Source organism: Toxorhynchites rutilus, chromosome 1 (assembly GCF_029784135.1).
Source record: "Toxorhynchites rutilus septentrionalis strain SRP chromosome 1, ASM2978413v1, whole genome shotgun sequence".
Taxonomy (NCBI): domain Eukaryota; kingdom Metazoa; phylum Arthropoda; class Insecta; order Diptera; family Culicidae; genus Toxorhynchites; species Toxorhynchites rutilus.
Window position 1 is genome coordinate 28,286,634 of NC_073744.1, and position 21,211 is coordinate 28,307,844.

Below are 21,211 nucleotides of genomic sequence, written 5' to 3' on the forward strand. Positions count from 1 at the left end.
TTGATGTCATATTTCTTCACATGAATATATCACTAGTCTAAACCCACCCTTACGCGGAATTGAAAGAATAAATGTAATTGAAAATAAACTTTTAAAACTACGAAAATCTAATTTAATTTTTAACACAAAATTGAGTATACGTTAACAAAATAAACCCTGCGTTAGATGCATTTTGTCGTTTTATTTTCCTTACAAACGTTCTCGTTATATTTGTCCATTCCGTCCAACGCATTTCTGTTCAGCTGCACTAGTTCGTTCGCAAACAGTTCGCCCGCAAACACTTCGTTCTCAAACAGTTCGTTCCCAAACAGTTCACTCTCAATAGCTCTCAATCAGTTCTTTCCCATACAGTTCACTCCTAACAGTTCGTTCACAAGCAATTCACTCTCCATCAGTTCACTCTCAAACAGTTCACTCGCAAACCGTTCTTTCGGAATCAGTTCGTTCACAAACCGTTCGCTCGCAATCAGTTCGTGGGGAGAACTACCGTTCTTTAAAAAAGAACGACCGTTCGTTCACTCTTTTCGGCGAACTAGTTCGTTTGTACCGTTCGTGAACGGTTTGCCCATCTCTACTGTCGTTGATGGAGCGAACCAATACAACAACAATAGAGAGCAACAATTGGATGATCATCTGCCCACTAGAAAATTATATTGTAGTAATATAGTATTCAGAATTATGTAATTTACACAAAAAAAATATGAGCGCTAAATCAATACTTTATGTTGAAACACGCTCAAGAGGTACGAAAGAATTCATGAAAACTGTCCCAAACATACAAAAGAGGCTGTGATATTCATCTACCGAATGTGATCGTATCAACTGAATGAGCATACTTTCCTTAAAAAACACTATCAAAATTTTCTTACAATCATCAATTATGCATCACGGTCCCAGGAGAATCTAATTGCCTTATGGCTTGCTTACCTTAGCTCCTAAGTACACCGAGCGTGTGTAACTGATGTTCTGCCGGCGGCTGTTGCAAAACGGTTACTTGGGCATCCCGCATAATCCCATACGTACTGCCGACGGTAGAGCTCTCGAAGCTTTCGTCATTCGGAGTGTTTATTGGCTGCGGTGGAGATCCAGCTGCCGTTGAACTTTGCACTGAACCGGGTATAATCACGTCATCATGCTGTGTTGGAGTTTGTTGTTGTTGTCTTCGAGGTGCCCATTCCGGATGGGTTGCCTTCAGATGGATTCTCAAATTGTTCTTCGTTGAGAAAACCTTCTCGCAGTATTTACACTTTTCCGGCTTTTCCCCAGTGTGGGTGGTGTAATGTGCTCTGAGCTGCTTGGCGGTTGCAAATTTATGGTGACACTGGTCGCACTCGTATTCCTTGAAATGGGCTTGCAGGTGTGATATCATATTGTTCACCTTGTCGGTGTTGTAGCGATCGCAGTGTTTGCACTTGAAGTGCATCGGATTTCGACTAAGCACGGTGTAGTGCTCAATCCACGATTTCGCCGGCTTATAGTTGTCATTTTTTGCATGGACCTATAAAGCAAGTGCTTGTGGAGTAAAATGTTCGAGAATTAGTGATAATATCATACCTTCAGATGCAGTATCAAGTTACACGATGTGTTGAACTTTTTCGGACATAGATGACATTGGTAGCTGCGCTCTTGGCTGTGCTTTTTCAAGTGCACGTCATAGGACTCGATTGTCTGAAGAACCTAGCGAGGATGTTCATTCCAAAACTGTTAGTATTGCAGAGTTAAACTGACCCATCAACGTACCTTTTTACACACCACACATTCGTATCCGCGATTTTCATCGTGCGTCCGCTCATGATTCCGTCGTTTGTTCGGGTGGTTGAAAACCATGTCACATTTACTGCATTTAAGCTTGGTCGTATGATATTTCATATGCTGTTTGAGCGCCATTTGGGAACCACATGTCTTGCCACACACCTCACAGTTCACAAGACAGGGAGCCCCACCACCCAGATGGAATGTTTGCGTGTGATAATACTTCCCCGCCGCATTGCTATATCGGCGATCGCAATAGTCACACTTGACTGGTTGAGCATGCATCTTCATGTGCGTGTTCAACGTTCGAACCCTCGTTAAAACCACCGTTTCCATGACACATTCCCGGCATGTGTAGGGAACTTTATCTACGTGTACCGAAAAGTGTTCAATCATTGCTTTTCTGGATCCCAACGAATCACTATTGCATATATAGCATCTGTAGTCGTGTAATGTAGGAGTTGATTTCATTTTTTCCATAAGTTTTTTCCTGGGACCACGTTTTCGTTTTTGTACTTTCGTACTTCTTCTTTTCCTCTCATTGTCTTTTTGGAATACGAACTCATCTTGTGAACAGTTTGAGTCGAAATTATTTTGTTCAAACCGATCTTCCTCATCATCACCAGAAGCCTCATTTTTCGAGTCTTCCTCAACCCTAAATGCACGTGTCCGCCTCCGGTTTGAACCCTCTAGTTTCTGTTCAACAGTCTCCTCTCTCCTTTTCATTCGTGCTAATTTTCTTTTCTTTGCCAACGACATCTCGTCAAAGCTATCAGTATCAGAAGGAAGTTGACACATTTTTTTGTTCTCATCACAGTCGGATAGTTTATCACTGCTCAAAGTTTCAACCTTGTCGTTCACTGATTCTGGTTTACATTTCTCGGATTCAATTTCAAACGCTTTCGTTTCGCTTTCTAAACTAATTGTGCTATTCGTCGAACAAACCGGCGCCCGTGCTACTTCGCCATTGCTAGCGATGTTCTTTAGCACCAGTAGCGGTAAATCCTCCTCTGCGTCACTGTCGAAAGTTTCTTCTTTAACCTCGTTGAATTCAAACCTATCATAAAATGCTATTGTTGAGCAAGCATATTAACAAAAAATTTATCAACTTACAAATTTTGCTCCCGATCACCATTTGGTCCATCCCTTGATGCTAATCTACCGGTTGGAAGCTCAGGGTCATGAATTTCTTGTTTAACCCGCTCATAATTATTGCTCTCGTCTAATTCCTCCTCATCCATGTCATTATCTACATCCAAACTGGATCCATACTTCAATTTGTCTCGTAGTTTCCGATCGCTATCGAGAAACAGTGTGACATTCTCCCGCACCCGTATCAACTTGACCGCACACGACTTGCACACCAGTTTCGGTAGCCCGTCGTCTTCCTTCACCTGTAACAAAAATGATAACTATAGAATCATGGTGAACTGTATTCTTCGCAGAGATATCAACCTCTAGTTTCACGTAATCCCGAATAATGAACACCAGGTTGTGGTTCCGAAATATGGTGAATATAGATCTTAGTACCGCTGTCGTGGACAGGCAAAGTCGGCACATTCGAATCTTCCGATGGCCCATTTTGCGGAACGACTTAGTGAAATTAGTGAAATTAAAACCAATGGGCGCTTTGTGTACAAATATTGTTGACATTTTCGATGTATGAGCATATTGCATACTAAAATCGCTAACTGCATTCTGAGGCTGATTTTTACTCTGCAGGAAGAAAAATTCGGTTCTACAAGGTGGATTTCGCAAAAATATTTTATTAGGGTAAAAGTATAACATGCCCAAAAAAAATGTAATGAAGAGTTTGTTTTCCTTGATTTCTATGAATAGCATATATTCTATGTTACGCATTACGCTCAAACAGCATTCCAATTATTTATGAGCAGATATTTCATAGCAGAGGTCAGAGGCCTCCAAGTACAGGATGCAACGTCATTAAAGCCCAAATATAACATTGTAAAAAACACTGGCGGTTTCTGTTTCGATTTTGTATTTCGATGATTTAATAGATATACTATTCATAAGTTACGCAATACGCTCAATGTAGCATTTCGATAATGCGTGCTACTCAAACCGTCTTACAGGAATATAAGAGAAACTCGCTCGTCAGGTAAAAATTCCATTACGAATTCCATACGGAGTCGATTATTTCACGTCGATTTCTCTTCATCAACTATCTCTTTAGTTAATAACTCAACTGCAAAAACGTTCCAACTTGAGTTTGCTATAGAATCCGATAGCTAAGGTTCTGACCTATCTTCCACATTGTCAAATACAGCTGGGAATGAGTTTGCAGTTATGGCCAAACGAGAGAGTCGATGTAGAGAAATCGATTATGTCATTTACACCCCTTTCATTTTGAGTCCCTCATTTATTGTAAATCAAACCTCGAGTGATTTGTTATGTATTTTTAACATATTTTGGAGGTATTCGGAGTTAGCGTTCCACATTATCATGCCGGGGTTCGATTCCCGTTCTAGCCGGAGGGTTTTTTCATCAAATAAAATTCTTCCGACTTGCACTGTTCCAAAGTTCCACTGAGTACGTAGGTGCCATCCAAGAAGAAGAAGGGAGTCTCCGTAGCCTAATTGGTTACATATCCGCTACTAAGCGAACGATCGTGAGCTCAAAATTCAGGGCCCTCAAAAATCATAATTATGTGTTATTCTAAATACTACGTCAACGCAACAATCATGTGACGGTAATCCCAGTCTCTTACCGCTCACATTGCGGTCTGCTGCATCGGTAATTGGTGCTATTTATAACACAACAATGAAAGTCCCATATCAACAGTCCTGCTGTGTGAAGTCCAACCGTGACATTCGAACAATAGGAATATTCTTACGCCGAAAAAAGGCGACATATGTTGTGTATCGATAGAATAGGAATACTTCTACGCCTAAATGGCTACTGCGTTATAGATAAAAATGTGTATCGATAAGATAGGAATACTCTTACGCCTAAAAATGGCTAATGTGTAATATACAACAGGAGAAAAAAATGTACACGATGAATTCGGATCTGTTACAGCTGAATTGCTAAATGAGCCTAATAAAAATAAACAGATGGGGTAAAAAAACGCAACAATCATCATGTGCGGTAATCCCAGCCTCTTACCGCTCACATACGGTCTGCTGCATCGGTAATTGGTGCTATTAATAACACAGCAATGGAAGCCTCATATCAACTGTCCCGCTGTGTACAGTCCATTTGTGAACATTCGAGCAATAAGAATACTCTTACGCCGAATTTACAACATGTTATCGATAAGATAGGAATACTTCTACGCCTGAATGAGTACTGTGTTAATTTACAACAAGTTATAATATATGAATACTCTTACGCCAAAATGACCACTGTGTAATTTACAATATGTTTATTGATGAGATAGAAAATGTCCACGAATAAATTTGGCTATAGCCGAAGTGCTAAATGAGCTAAATAAAAAATGGTCTGTCATTCTTATCCTATCCGGGATTGTTTCACTCGAGCTGATTCTTTCGGAATTCGTCTCGGTACGTTATCGTTTTCTTGTTTATTTTTCTACATCTAAGCTATAGGTAATATTTAGAGTGTGACTCCCAAAAGCATTTCTTTCTGCTTCCATTCCAAATATTTTGCCTTTGGAAAGATGGGAAACTGTTTAAACGGTTTAAACCGGGGCTCTGGCAACCCTATCCCATCCAATGCAAATTGAGCGTAGGCAGCATAAAGTGCGATTCACATACAACATCCACGTCACGTTCACGTTCCGTCACGTGCATTCACATACACAATCAACGGCAAGTCGAAGCTTCCGCTGCCGGTGTATGTGAATGTTTTCATAAGAATTGCATGGGAGAATAATTGACGTAACGTGACGTGGCGTGAACGTGACGTGGATGTTGTATGTGAATCGCGTTTAAAACAGGGCTCGCGCTTAGGGGGCTCACGTATTGTTCAATGTTTGGAGTCATATATGTAAATATTTGATTACGTTGGATAGCTTCCTTTGGCAAGCGATGTTTGGATACCCATCCGGAAGCTTTCTTTACGATTTGCAATTAAAATCACAGCTGAAGAATCGCGCGGTGCATTTCATTTTTAATTTTAGGTTTTGATTTCTATGCTCATGATTTTCTATGCTGGCTACTAAAAGGGGACCATCTTAGCAATCCCTTGGTTTAGGCCTTGTTCTCACTGCTGCGGGGCGTCAGCATGGCTTGGGCGGTGCGTGTGACGCTTACGATTAATCGTGTGTTCTTACCGATGTGTTCACACCAGGCTGACGTGTTGTGAGCGTTGTTTTGACGTGTGGCTGGCGTGCAAACGAAAACACTATACGCCGGCGATATTTGAACTTCTCCGCTTCTCTCTAGCATATATTTGTTTGTAGTAGTGACATAATTTAAATTTTTTTTGTTTTTTTTTTATTTTTTACGTTTTTCACCCTCCGAGTTTTTAGCCGGATACGTCCAACGATGTTGAAATATTGAAAATTAAACCAATTTTCATTCTTTCATTCAAAAACACACATTGACAATTTTCATAGAACACGCCGAAGACACGCAACTGGCACGGTGCAATGTGAGTGAATTAAAATATCGTGGCGAGATGTGAACACACTCCGCTCACGCCACGTTGACGCCTCGTTGCAGTGAGAACATGGCCTTAAACCCTCTGAGGCCGAGGACAAAGTAAACGCGATGCGGAGCGGGCGCGGGCGCGGGATCGATTGCGGGAAAGCTCTTTTGTTTACAACTGTGGAAATCAAATGCAAACCGCCCGGACCTGACATAATAAACGCGATGCAAATGCGATTTCAATGCGGCGAAACTGTGTGTGGAGAGTTTTGCCGCTAGTGAACGCAAGTGGTGGTTGCCAAACGATTTTCATAAATATCTTTACAAGCGAACTCATCGAATGGATATAAAGATTGAGTTGTTGAATTATTATTTTCGTTTTGTTCGACGAATTATATAACTTTATTCTTATTTACATAATGCATATAATGAAAACGTTACGTTAAGGGCTTTCCATTTACCATGTTCACAGATAAAAACGATCTCACAATTCAACTGTTTACAAAATGAAGGCATGTTATTATATCTGGCATTCTTGTGCTGGGTTGTTTACATGTGGAATGGAGTGGAATGAAACATCAATAAACGCGCGATCTGGAGCGATTAGTATGTCATAGCACGCGATGAGCTCCAATTCATCGCTCCGCATCGCATCGCACCGCACCGCGTTTACTATGTCCTCAGCCTTATAGCCAAAAAAGAAGAAGAAGATGGGTAAGATCGCGATGGAGGATAGAAGGAGGTGAGTTTTTAAAATCTGTGACGTCACAGATTTTGTTTATGTATGTAACTTTTCTTTTAATAGTCCACTACATAGGAAAAGAATTGTTATTAAAAGTAAAATAATCAGATAAAATGAACGAACTAGTTTTTTTCTTAAATCAATGCTAGCGTTCAAAATCATGAGGGGCCAACTGACATTTTAGCAGAAACTGAAATATCAGTATTATTGAGGTGTTCTAAACTCAATTTCAATTGAATTGTGAACTTCCTATCTTCCTGGCTACTGATTGGCGATCTAACGCAAAACGTAAACGATCGGTAAGATATCTGGATTTTGTTTTTGAACTAAGAAAATGATGATAACGTAACCTAGAACTCAAAAACAAACCACGTATATTTTACTTCCGGACTTTCCAAGTCAGTTCACACATACAGGAACCATGCATTTTTCAACTTGTTTTTGATTGTCAACATTTATACAATTTTCACTACTGAAATAAGTAAGAAAATAACACGTTATATATAAAATTGTGCAGAATTAATTTTTTTCCAAAATTATCGCAATCAAATAATCTTTTATGACTATACCCAATGTCCTGGAAAAAAGGTAATGAAGATGGTCGAGTTTCGAACGACATAGCATGCGCTGCCATAACTATTTCGCTAATAGTGACGTCAGTCGTTGTGTTTATCTTTGATTGCCCACCGCATTCATGTAAAAATGCTATTTTCAGGAAGTAATTTATCAATTAAAAACGTACATTTTTGTAGAGCTCCCGCTGAATATGAGGCTAATGTGATAGTGTGGATTGAATATTTGTGAAATCACGTCGAAAAAGACGGATAAAAGTGATATTTCCATGTGTCATTTTCACTCCCCTACGTTCATAGAAACAAACGAAGTTTCATTATTTTACCGTTATGAAGTTGATGTATCGAAGCCTCTAAGTCAGTGTGTATGTTGTGAATTAATAATCGCCAATTAACCAAAATTTCACCGAAAATGTTACTGCTTTGAAGAACTAAGCATACCACTGCTCTCTAGACCTTTTTACCACATGAATAATCGAAATAAGCCACGATATAATTGTCATCTGTTAAAAAACAACCAATTGGATGATTTCATGAGAATTTTGGCTCAAATTATCATGCAACCGTGAGTATTTTCAACATTGTTTTGTTTCTTCCATATACATTCGATATTGAATGCAAATAATTACGACACGATATTTTGCTTGCCAATACAGATACACTTCGCCTACTGCTCCACCTCTATATGTATCTCATTGGACTATACCATTGTGATTTATGGAAAGAACTACATACCTTCCATAAACTCACATTGCAAAATTTAGAACCATCATCAGCGCCGCCTAGGTATAGATTTGTACGTTAGATCGCCAATTGGCTGTTAAAATTGCAAAGATTATTTGATTGCGATGAGTTTATAAGAAATTTAATTCTGCGCAATTTTATATATAACATGTTATTTATTTACCTCTTTCAGTAGTGAAAACTATAAAAATGTTGACAATGGTTGAATTAAAGAAGGAAATTCGAGAGCACAATCAAACACAAGTAGAAAAATGCACGATTCCTGCATGTGAGAACTACCTTGGAAAGCCCGGAAGTAAAATATACGTGTTTTGCTTTTGAGTTTACGGTTACATTAGCATCATTTTCTTAGTTCAAAAACAAAATCCAGATGTCTCACCGATCGTTTACGTTTTGCGTTAGATCGCCAATACAATCAAAGTTTAACACAACTAAAACCCGTGAATCTTCCCACCTTCTATTCTTCATCTCGGGGAAAGATACTTTGTTGACGTTTCTCTGTTGACAGTGGCAGCTGCTATTAGATTCGAGTATTTTAGCATTTGTTTTCTTTAATTTTTCAACACAGAATTGGTTTTCATATGTATGTTAAACATGGATCTAGCAAATATTTGTCGCCTATGTACCAAAGGAAACACTCGGCTAGTGAGCATCTTTGGAGATGGGCGACTATGCGATACGCACGTTGTCCTGGACCAGATTCGGGATATTTTACGGATTGAGGTAGCATTTTTTTCTCACATGAATTTTGATCCCCTAACTTTGTTGTTTAGTGTTGTCTGATTGATCAAACAATATATTAGGTATGGATTTCTAAAAAAAACTATCCAACGAAAGTTACGAAACCATTTCCGGTGGAAACACTGATCAATTTATGTTTTATTTCTTCTCGCAGTTCTACGAGAACGATGGTCTACCACAGAAAATATGCGAATCCTGCACAACCACAATGCAGAAAATCCAAGATAGGTTGGATGAGTTCCGGGAAAACGACGCGATAATGCGCAAACAGTTGCTCGAATACGGTAACATTGACGTGAAGGTAGAACTGAATGATACTGCAGACGCTTCAGTGGGGTATAGCGTTAAAGAAGTGTAAGAGATGTATTTTTGTTGATTGCACAAGTGAAATAATTGGTTTCATTATTTGGCAGAAAAATTGAGGTTCTAGATCCGGATTATAAGCCCAGCCGATCTGGTTACGTTTTAGAATCGGAGGAATGGCTAGAAGAGAATTATGAGAATTATGAATCAGAATCCGAGGAAGAAACTGAAGATATTCATGGTACAAATTGGAAACGCAAACGAACAAAGGGCAGCATCAAAGTGGAGCGACTCGATGTGATTGAATGTAATGAGCTGGAGGAAACATCAGCGAGAAATTGGATAAACGGTCAAGTACAAACAGATGCAGAAAAGAGAGTACGCAAACGCAGAAAGGATATTTGGAAGGATCCAAATCGTCCGCGATTGAATGATTTCAAATGTTACATTTGCAGAAGCGAGCCGTTGGGCTCTGCTAAAGATCTGCTCGATCATCTCAGTACTCACATCGACCAGCTTCCGTTCACGTGTAAACTTTGTGAGCAAGAAAAAACAGAAATCAAGCAAATTCGCTCACTAAATATGCACCTGAAAATGCATGAACAACCGATCAAATGTCAGTACTGTGATAGGCGATACGCGAACGAGCGATCTCGGGATTATCACGTGCAATCATTCCACCTGGGAGACAACGCCCCTTGTCCGACACCCTGTGACGTATGCGGGAAGGTATGTCCTTCGTTGCTATCATTCCGAGCTCACATGAAGCGTCACACCGTTTCGTTCAATTGCGAATACTGCGCAAAAGGCTTCGCGGAAAAATCCAAACTCAAACGGCACATTAGTCGGGTGCACGAGAGAACCCACGATTTTGAATGTAAGATATGTCACAAACGAATGAATACGATCGATTCCTACGAGCTGCACGTTCGAACGATCCACGAAGGACGGCGGGATTATGAGTGCGATATTTGTGGCCGCCGCTTCACGACTGCGGCATTTTTGCGGATGCACCACAAACACTACGAGGGGGGAACTTGCAAGCCGAAGAACAATTGGCTGCCGTACTATTCGACAAGAATTTCTGATGAAGGCATTAAACTATACACATGCAAGATATGTGGCAAAGGCGATATGCGCTCGATTACGGAACATTTGCGCATACACTTCCCAGAGGATTACGAATGTCCGATTTGTTTCGGAAAGTTTGGCCGTAAGTCATCTTTCGATAAGCACCGACTCACCCACAAGGAAATCACTCATAATTGTGATAACTGTGAGAAAATTTTTCTCAGTCCGAGGAAACTGGCAAGGCATATGGCCAAAGCTCACGGCGATGAACAGCAGCAGCAGAGCTTTTCCGAAATGCCGGTCATGTCCGATGAAGATGAGATGGTGTTTGATGTAACTATTTAGTTTGTTGGCTTATCAGAGAACTGTAAATAACAATGTATTCTTTTTGGTATGATTTTGCTCCGAAAAGACCAAGGATTTCTTTCAGAGTTATTCACGCTTTACAGTTATAATGTATCCCTATATATTGAGATTGCGTTTCCGTTGAAGCCTGTTGGCTCAGCGGTGGTAAGAAACCGGTAATTGGGCGACATTTTGTTCAATGGGATGGTAATGGTTCTCACCTGGGGACATATTTTGCGAATAAATGGTGTGTATCCGATCCGATGAATTGGATGAGTTTGCTGTTTCTCCTTGTGATGGTTGTATCTCTGCAACGATTGCAGGAGTATCAGTTTGTAGTTTGGGCTGCTTTTGCTGTCTTGAATCGATTTTGTCCTTTTGGAAGCGTTTGTAAAGTTTAACACCTTCAATTTGTATGCCATGCTCCCGGATTTTGTGCTGTGTCAGTAAGAAGTTGAACCTGGAACACCGAGAAAGTTATCTGCGTTCGAATTGGTGAATTATGATTTACTTTGGACATGGACAACTCTAACGATCAACCGATTCAAAGAGCACCGAGCCATCAGGGAAATGATTGCAATGTACTCACCTGTAACCCGCTCCACAGATATCACACGCCAGCTGCTGGCCCGTATGTCGCCAAACGTGCAGCCGAAGCTCGTTAGCCGCAATGAACTTCTTACCACAGTAGGAACACTCATGCTTGAAAGCATTAACGTCGTGCTTGCGCATATGTTTGTACAGCGCATTCTTCCAAGTGCACTTAACGCCACAAATCTCACACTCAAACACTTTTTTCTCGTGGAACGACTCCACGTGCATTGCGACGTCCCGCTTGGAGTAGAACTTTTTGCTACACAGGTTGCACGAGTAGTCCCGCTGGTCATTGTGGTACTTCATATGTACAAAAAATGAACCCCGTGTCGAAAGTATTTTGCCACAGATGGAGCACATATGGTCCCGCTCTTTCCCCGATGGCTTGGATTTCTTAATTTGATTCGAGTGAGAGGCCCTGTGTCCCGCCATCTGGCGACGCAACTTACACGTGAAATCACAAAATTCACATTCGTAAATTTCACGTGCACCTTGCTCGGATAGCGGATCATTTCTAAACTTTTTACTGTGCTTCTTTTTATGACTAGCCAGCTGAACCAGCCGCTCGCAGGTGTACGGACAGTCTGGACATTGTAGTGTACCGCTGGGTACAGGATCCGATGAAGAATCATTACAACCATTCTCCTCTGGACCATTCTTCCCAGAAAATTCAGTCTTCGAACTGACGATATTTGAAGAGTCATTTTTTGTTTGTTCATCTTCAGCTCCGTCCAATTGCAACTTTTTATGCTTTCTTCTATGAATAGACAATTGATTGGATCTGCGGCAGGTGAATGAACAATCAGAGCAGGTCAAACTGTTCTTGTTATCCCGGGAAGGCACTGCTTTGTGCTGTTTCAAATGACTAGTCAGTTGATACCGCTTGAAGCAGGTGAATGAGCAATGAGTGCATTTTAGTTTTTCGGCGTTTCGTCTGTTGATTTGCTTAGCCAGAGGAATGTCATCCTCTTCATCCGAAAAACCGTCATCAAGATCACTGACAACAGTCAGGCTCGAAACTTCTACTTTAATCTCAGGTTGTCCCATACAATCAACGGGTATCTCTCCGAACTCATCCATTTCGCTTTCGACATCGGAACTGATTCTGGTTTCTTTCTTCCTGCTAGAAAACTTTTTCACCATCTCGTCCAGCACACGGTTCGCTTTACGACAGTTTCTCATAAATCTCATGGTAAGCTTAATGTGTACAAAACATTCGTTGCATCCCTGTTGTGTTAGATCTGGGTCGCTTCTATCCGGGAGCAGTAAATCCAGAAACATCTTGGAGTCTTCAGATCGATTCATATCGCTCACACTGCTCCCCAGCGATTCTTCCATTATTATTTTCCCACAAAATCGACAGTGCCGGGCAGGATCGAGCTCGTCATGCGCTACAGTTCCAAGGTATTGCGAAGGAACAGCATCAACATGCACACCGAAACTGTCGTCTTCTTGAAGTATTGTTTTACTATCGAAATGACCCCAACATACGGATGCTGAGTCAAAGGCGTTCCAGTCTGTGGGTTTTCCTAGTGCATCCACCCATCGCTGCCGGAGATCTTGTGACTTCGGGAAGTGGAAAAGGATGGTTCCAAAATCCTGATTGGACGCTCCGCAGCCGGCCACTACGCAACACTTTGCCATTGCACAATAGTTTGCTTTTATGGTGCTGCTCTCCGCATATCTAACATTGTTCATGATAGTTTGTTTGTTTCTTTGTTTTTAAGAGGCTTTAAACTTTGCAGTTCATTCGCCTCCAACATCATGATAGTAGATTTTCAGAAGGTTGTCACGATATGAGAGAAATAGAAATCACAGTAGAGGCTAATTGCGAAATACACACGTTAAAGGAGGTTAAAAGTGTATGCGAAGTGTGTAGGAAAGGATAACAATCCCATTATAAAGGGTGTGTCACATCAAATTGCATCACGGAACAAACGCTGTAGTAATTTAATTTTTAGGAATTATATCTTCAGCTTTCGCTTATAATCAGATAAGAGTGTATAGATCACGTTCGCCATGCTTCACTGTCAATTTTTCGTAAATTTGGAAAAATGTCGTCGAACGAAAAAGAGCGTAGAGAATTAATCCTGCGCACTCATTTCGAGAATCCGGAGTTGTCACATCGGGACATCGGTAAGATGCTGGGAATCGTCCAATCCACGGTCAGCAGAGTACTAAAACGATACTTCGAGAACCTAACCATCGACCGGAAGGTGAAGAACGGCAAAAATGGATGCTCCGTCAGTGAAAAAGATCACAAGCGCGTAGTTAAGCAGTTTAGACGTGATCCGAGAAGTTCGGTCCGGGATGTCGCCAATAAGCTGAATTTGTCAAGTTCATTCGTCCAGCGGACCAAGCAGCGGGAGGGCCTGCGTACATACAAGGTTCAGAAGGCTCCTAACCGCGACGAAAGGCAAAACATGGTGGGGAAGACGCGAGCCCGGAAGCTGTACACCGAAATACCTATGAAGCCGCATTTCCTGGTAATGGACGACGAAACCTTCGTCAAAGCGGACTTTCGTCAGCTGCCGGGCCTGTTGTTCTTCTCCGCAGAGGACAAATTCAGCGTTCCGGAGGAAATTCGCAAGCAGAAACTATCCAAGATTGCCAAAAAGTACATGGTGTGGAAAGCGATCTGCTCTTGCGGAAAGCGGAGCGCCCCCTTCGTGATTATCGGCACGGTAAACGGGCAGGTTTACCTTAAGGAGTGCCTACAGAAGCGCTTACTACCACTATTGAAGCAGCACGAGGGCCCGACCATCTTCTGGCCGGATCTCGCTTCGTGCCACTATTCAAAGGACGTGTTGGAGTGGTACGAAGCCAACGGGGTCACCTTCGTGCCAAAGGAAATGAACCCGCCCAACGCGCCGGAGCTTCGCCCAATAGAGAAATATTGGGCGATTATGAAGCAGGCCCTCCAGAAGAACCCAAAAGTTGTCAAATCGGAAGCGGACTTCAAGAGAAAATTGATTTCTGTTAAAAAAAAAACTACAACCTGACGTTGTACAGAACCTTATGGACGGGGTAAAGAGGAAGGTACGAGCATACGGGCTTGGGCTCGAAGTATGAATAAAAAGAAAATGCCAAAAGTTGTTTAATAGTTTTTATTTTACTGTCTAAAATTTTCAAAAGGATCGGTCTACTGGGCGAATTTCTACAGCGTTTTTTCCGTGATGCAATTTGATGTGACACACCCTTTAGCATTTTAATATGAGCAATATGATAGTTGCCATTAATCTCTTCAGAGAGAGAATTAAAGTTCGAGGTTTATTCGTTATTTATTATTCAATCGGAAATATGGATATATAAAGGAGATTAAGGATGGCGAACCGAATGTTCGCATGAAATAATTGATTTTTTTCTTACCAGTTGCAGGTACGTTTAATTTATTTATCGTCAGTTCATCAACAGGGCCCCAAGATGTAACTAAGTCTAATCATGAATATTATATTGCATGAAGTCATCACATACAAGAACTAATGTGATTATAAATTAAACTAGTTTAGAAAAAAAGTACTAAGCCACCGACGAAGCAAGGTTCAAGACAGATAAAAATCGAACAGCATGACCATGGCTGTTGAAAAGTCTTTTCAAACCACTGAATCCATCAAAAAGGCTGTAATTCATCTATCGTAGAACAATTGTAGCATCGAATCATTCCGAAGAGCTCGTTAGCTTTGCTGATAGCTGATACTTTGCAAGAACGCATAGATTGTCTCGTCGAATGTTGGTTTAGATTTTTCCAAGAGAATGGAACAATCGATGCTTTCTTGCAAAGTATCAGCTATTAGTAAAGATCTGATTTTATCTACGGACCGACAGGGACTTAGAGAGCAATAGAGTAAATTTCATTTTGTGACATTTTTGGCAACTATGTAGATGAATCCCAGTGTTCTGGACGCTTCATTGACCATGAATAAGATGTGCGGTTAGAATGAGGGTTGCATGTCCAAAATAAATCCCAGATCCTTGAATTAGCTGACGCGCTCAATTTCCGTGTCGAACGAGACATATTTGTGCAATATGGTGAATCACGCGAAAATGAGATAACAGAACATTTAGCGAGTTTTACGTCCATTCGGTTAAGAATACACGACTTATCGGAAGACTTCGATTATCGTTGAAGGAAGCGACAATTGAGCAGGTCCGAGAGATTTTTTTGCATATCATTGCAAACGCTATAAATTTTTCATGAGAACAGGTTGCAGATATTTTGTAGAAGCCTGGCGCTGTTCCTTGACAAATTTCCAAAACCGTTTGATGACGCGAATCTCATCTGACATGTGAGACTATATAAATATTGAATAATTTGAGACAAAAGATCGTTGGGTTGAATATACGAGGGCGGTTCGATATGTACTTAGCATCATCGCCCGGTGTTGTCAGTATCGCAAGAGAGATTACTTATCGTGTAGTACATTCTCGTAAACGACTACTGTCAAAATTTCAGCCGAATCGGACTCGTAGTTTTGTTTTGAATGTGAATGTGTGTGGCTGCCGTTCTCATTACTAGCGGAATTGATTTGCTCAAGCAGGTTAGAGCTGTACCTGCAGGTGATGACTGGATCGCATCAGCGAACAAAAATTATCCAGATTCTATTCTCTATTCCTCCACCATTTCGTGGATGTATCGCCATTACCCATTCATTCCTTGGTCTCGGATTCATTTCTTGTTCATTTCCTGGGCCTCAGATTCCCTAACCTTGATTACATGTCCTGAATCCTTTCCTCAAAATCATTGGCTCAATCCCCAGATATTTCTACTTTTCCTGATGAAAGTATGTCACCTGAAAATCAGAATACAGTGATTTGCTTTTGCCGATATTAAATAAAATATACCAAGGCACCACTCTGTGTCACATTAGAAGCTGTGAGCTGTTAAAACAGGTAAATCAATGAAAATCTAACAAATAATCACTAGAGAAGTGTGCAAAATAAATAATCTAGTAAAATAGTTGGAAAAAGGTTGAAAACACTCCTCAAAGTTCACCGTGTTGCGGAAACATGCACAATGGATGTTTACAAAAATGTTCAATTATTCGTGTCGCATTACAGGCCTGTCCAATTGGCTGGATGTTCAATTAGAGGCAAATTACTGTAGAATTATAATGAACTTGTAAAAAACGCTACTTGCAAATTGTCGCTTTTAACCCTGTGCTACAATTCCAACCCATGCTACAGATTGTCTCAATATTAGGACGGGTCAAGTCGCAATACAGAATATTCCAATTCTTGGATGGAAATATCGGCCTCAATCCAAAACTCATATGAATCATATAATCCATCAATAAAACACATGATTGGGTGCGATTATAAATGCTGGCAACCCTGATATAATACAAAACAAATCAATCCGATCAATCTGGAGCTTACATTTATTTGTTGACCTTCGAAGAACTAACAGGCAGGCAGATTAGGCAATCATCATCACAATGTCTGAGAAAAAGAGAGCTCTCTTCATCTGTCTAGGTAATTTTGTCCGATCTAAATCCAACATTTTATTAAACAACATTTCCTTCTTGAACACCTCACAGGAAACATTTGCCGCTCTCCCATCGCCGAAGCGGTGTTTTTGAAGACAATCGCCGACGATGGTGTGGCTGAGCAATGGGAAGTAGACAGCGCCGCTATCGGTGATTGGCATGTAGGAAATCGGCCAGATCACCGGGCACTGTCCACGATGGAGAAGCACAGTCTACCGTACGATAATCGGGCGAGACAAATTACCAAAGCGGATTTCGATCACTACGATTACATTTTCGGTATGGACAAGGAAAACATGTCCCATCTCAAGCGGATGGCACCGAGCGGTGTCTCGAAGGCGAAACAGTTGCTGCTGGGAGACTTCGATACGGACGCACCCGGAAAAATAATCCGCGATCCATATTATGAGCAGGGGGCGAACGGATTCGAGCAGTGTTACGTGCAGTGCGTTCGTTGCTGTAATGGGTTCTTGGCTAAAGTTCAGAGAGGTGAAATTTAAAAATCAGTTGTATTTGTTCTGTTGACGAATGTACGAGTTAAAAAACTGTAAAATTTGCAAGATTTCTTACAACAATCTACTTTATTTTCATAATGTCATTATATTAGTATCCCTTTGCTAGGGTCCCTACTGTCTACTCAACGATGGAAAACCGATGATTCCGGGAGGCATTGACGTGTTTATTCCCGCTCCATTGAAGCTGCCAATTTGGGTTGGTTGGTGGTGATGCTGCTGCTGTTGTTGCAAAACTGGAAATGGCTGAGGATGATGTCCATAATGAGTTGGTTCGGGGGATGTTACCGTTGCAAAACACGCAGCGGTAACAGGGCTACCCATGTCTGATACATGAGTTGAATCACTCTGATTAGTACGGTCATGATCGGCCATGGGTGTCATTGGTGGTAACGTCCCTGACTGTGGTTCGAGGGATTGTAGTTGGATGTTCGGGTGTTGGCCTATTACAATGCGGCTCCGTCGAGCGTTTTGCTCACCGCCGGCCCCTTCAGACTTCTTTTTGCGTGCGCTTTGCTTGTACAACTGCACGCCTTCCACCACAATTCCATGCTTTCTTATTTTATGCTGCGTTAGCATATAATTAAATCTGAAAATAAAAACAATATATTTGCAAGTCGTTCATTGGACAGAGAAACAGGTCTTCTAACCGATAATCTGCACCACAGATATCACAATACACACGATCCCCGGTGTGCTTCATCACATGATAACGCAACTGATTGGGCCGAGCGAATGCTTTGTCGCAATAGGTGCATTTGTGTTTGTAAGGATTTTCATCATGGAGTAGCATATGCCGTCGGAGACTTTTCCTCCAGCGGCACTTCAAACCGCAGATACTGCAGACAAATTCCTTTTTCTCATGGATTGATTCGATATGAATCTTAAGCTGCTGCTTAACGTAGAACCGCCGATCACAAATCGGACAGATAATATCTTTCTGCTGGGTATGGGTCATCATGTGTACGTTAAATGTGGCACTGCTAGACAGTATTTTACCACAGATTTGGCAAACCTGTTTGCACAAGGATGCAGGTTTATCCTCCGTACATTTTTTATCCCGTTTTTCCCGCGGCTTGCGGGATCCTCTCGATCCTTTGGGCAAATGTGGGTCATTCTTCCTCGGACGTCCACGACGCTTGCGAGCTTTGTCTTTGTTTGACGCATCTTCATCGTTTTCAGATTTGATTGTGCAATCTTCCATTGTGCCTTCCACGTCCGGTTCATAGTCATCATCCTCGGAACCAGATTCGCTGTTCGAAGATGATGCAGGAAAATCCTTTGGTATTTCGAAGTCAGAATCAGATTCCACTACTGGTGGCTCCATTTTTACATTCACAGCGAAGTCATCCTTGTTTTCTGTTGCCACCGTTTGTTCGAATTCACTATCCTCATTGACTATATACTGTGGGCCGCTACTTTTTGTCTCATTCTCGATTCCGATTTCTAGAAAATCTGTCGGAAGCCCACTGGAGGCCTCATCTTCTTCCTTTTTTATTTTACGCGGTGTAATTTCCTCTGACTGTGGTTTCAAATCGTCCGAAGCGTCGGTTTCGCAAGTATTCGCGAAAATTTTGGTTAGTTTACCTTGAGCCCCACAACAGGTTCGCACAAACTTGATCAGAAACTTCATCATGTGCGAACACGCATCGCACACGCCCTCCGGAAGACTCTCGACGTTCCGACTTGATTCCAAACATATGGACAACAACTTGGCCGTATCATTGCACTTCATCATCTTCTCGATGCTATTTTTTAGTGGCTGCCGTTCGATTTTCGCACACAACCGACAGTAGTAGGGCTCTGCGGGTACATGAGCAGCTCCGTTATCCCTGAGGACAGCAGAACCGGTCGCAGCGATTGGCACCGCATTCTGCACCAGCCGTCGTATCGGGAATACGCTCTTATCAATTTGACTCTCGTCGAAATGTTTTTGACACACCTTCGGGTCGGAAATATGTTTACAATTGGCTCGAAAGCCAAGTGCTTTGTTCCACGCCCGTATCTGCTCTCGGTCGGTGCTTGGGAAATCGAAGAAACTGATCTCGGAGCTTTCGGTGTCTACCGATTCGCAGCCTGGCACAAAACACTTTTGCACTGGTTTGTCCATGATCTCCGACTGGATGCTGCTAATTGTTGCTCATCTTCGTCTCACAGATTTCATATGGATGATTGAAACCCGGAGGTATACATCGAAACTATTTGTTTACACCGAACAATTGTCGCTCTGTTTCCCACTCGTAACACAGTGACAGATGATGCGCCGAGAACTTGCATAAATTTTACATACACAAGTGCATCTGGTGTCGGGTATTGGTATCAACCAAGGCGCCTAGAAGTATATACTAAGGTGGGCCAACTTGCTAAAACCACTCTTCAGCCATCTTGGAAGTCTACTGTGTTTTGTTTGTAAACAAAACACAATACGCTATTGCCGAAGCTCGCTCGTGATCAGTCTGTCTCTTTCACGCTACAAGCAAATAATTCCCCTTCTACTTTCTTCCGTGCTGTTTTCATATACCGCTCCCCTAACCAACTTAGTGACGAAACGGCCTCACCTAGTACCATAGACCCGTCTTGGGTATCAACATTTTTACATGACGTTTCAATGAAATATTTCACTGAAATAACATAAAAAGGATCATCAATGACTCGGTAAGTATATTGAGACACTGAAAAAGTTCTCGTTTCTTTCTCATAGATACCGTTTCGTTTCTGATTCCGCTAAATTTTCCTTTAAAATTTCAAAAAGAAACCCAATACAAAATGTTTACCACCTCAAAAAAACACCCTATGCCGAATATCAGCTCAATCGGACTTAAGAGAGAGTGGCGCTAAGCGGTCAAAGTTTGAATTTTATGAAAATCGAAAAATCACCCAAGAGGAGAGTTAAGGAAATTGGGGTTTTCGAAAAAAAATTGTTGATGCCAAATGTCTTAAAATTGCAACCGCATTCTGTTCAAAAATGTACACAAAAACACCGTTAAAGCCGTTACTACCCTTTTCTTCTGTTTATTCAATCATGCAGAAGAAGACAAAGAGTCATCATGTATCATTTATAAACACAAGTCTAAATAGTTTAGACCTACATAAATATAAGCCTGATTCAAATCAATCAGTGACTACAAATATATATTATAGATAAAAATAGCATTATCTCCTTCGTTACCACGTTGTCCGGAACATTACAATTAACAAACAATTACAACAACAATTACAAACAGTAATAACTTTATAGCCCTGTAAGATAGCGACTACTGAAGCTATCATAATCTGATTTACGTGGTTATACCCTTTCGATCTACTAAATCAGCAGCCATTTAAATTCATTTATTGCATTTTCACATAAGCAAACAACATACTCGATATTATGACATCCTGGACCACGCTTACACAAATTGTTAGTAGTGAGGCCTACACGATAAAAACACGAATTGAGCATAAATTGATTGGACAACATACAATATAATATAAAATGAATGCCTATTATCGGTAAATGGAGAATAATTCATTTTACGCATCAACTCACATTATGAGCTAGCGCCCGAATTCAAGCAAAAAGTTTGCTCGTTGCATCGGGGAGGAAGCGAGTGGATAGTGCAATCGAAAGAAAACATACCCAATTAAATCGTCGAATTGTTAACTTGTTATATTCACTGTTCATGTTTCAAGCAAAATCATGTGGATAAATTTCCTGTCTAATGATACATAACACAACATATGTCGCAATAACCATTTTGAGTAATATGCGTATGAAAACTCTTAATAAATCGTTACA

The 21,211-nt window shown here is 41.1% G+C and overlaps 4 protein-coding genes across 4 annotated transcripts; 2 read left to right on the plus strand and 2 right to left on the minus strand.

Moving 5' to 3' along the window:
* Positions 1-928: 928 nt before the first annotated feature.
* On the minus strand, positions 929-2,993 carry LOC129780109 (zinc finger protein 37-like). The gene is made up of 4 exons (XM_055788060.1): positions 2,866-2,993; positions 1,741-2,809; positions 1,555-1,677; positions 929-1,498 (listed from the first exon to the last, which is right to left on the minus strand). Exons 1-4 carry the CDS (start codon positions 2,991-2,993, stop codon positions 929-931), a joined length of 1,890 nt encoding a protein of 629 aa, XP_055644035.1.
* On the minus strand, positions 2,900-19,674 carry LOC129780114 (uncharacterized). Its single transcript, XM_055788074.1, has 5 exons — positions 18,084-19,674; positions 17,552-18,022; positions 11,431-13,149; positions 11,063-11,301; positions 2,900-3,146 (listed from the first exon to the last, which is right to left on the minus strand). The coding sequence occupies exons 1-5, from the start codon at positions 19,541-19,543 to the stop codon at positions 3,052-3,054; spliced, it is 3,984 nt and encodes a 1,327-aa protein (XP_055644049.1). The 5' UTR covers positions 19,544-19,674; the 3' UTR covers positions 2,900-3,051.
* LOC129767249 (zinc finger protein 658B-like) lies at positions 8,890-10,874 on the plus strand. The gene is made up of 3 exons (XM_055767948.1): positions 8,890-9,104; positions 9,277-9,476; positions 9,536-10,874. Exons 1-3 carry the CDS (start codon positions 8,967-8,969, stop codon positions 10,839-10,841), a joined length of 1,644 nt encoding a protein of 547 aa, XP_055623923.1. The 5' UTR covers positions 8,890-8,966; the 3' UTR covers positions 10,842-10,874.
* On the plus strand, positions 16,758-17,496 carry LOC129767329 (low molecular weight phosphotyrosine protein phosphatase 1-like). The gene is made up of 2 exons (XM_055768072.1): positions 16,758-16,907; positions 16,973-17,496. The coding sequence occupies exons 1-2, from the start codon at positions 16,871-16,873 to the stop codon at positions 17,419-17,421; spliced, it is 486 nt and encodes a 161-aa protein (XP_055624047.1). The 5' UTR covers positions 16,758-16,870; the 3' UTR covers positions 17,422-17,496.
* Positions 19,675-21,211: the final 1,537 nt, after the last annotated feature.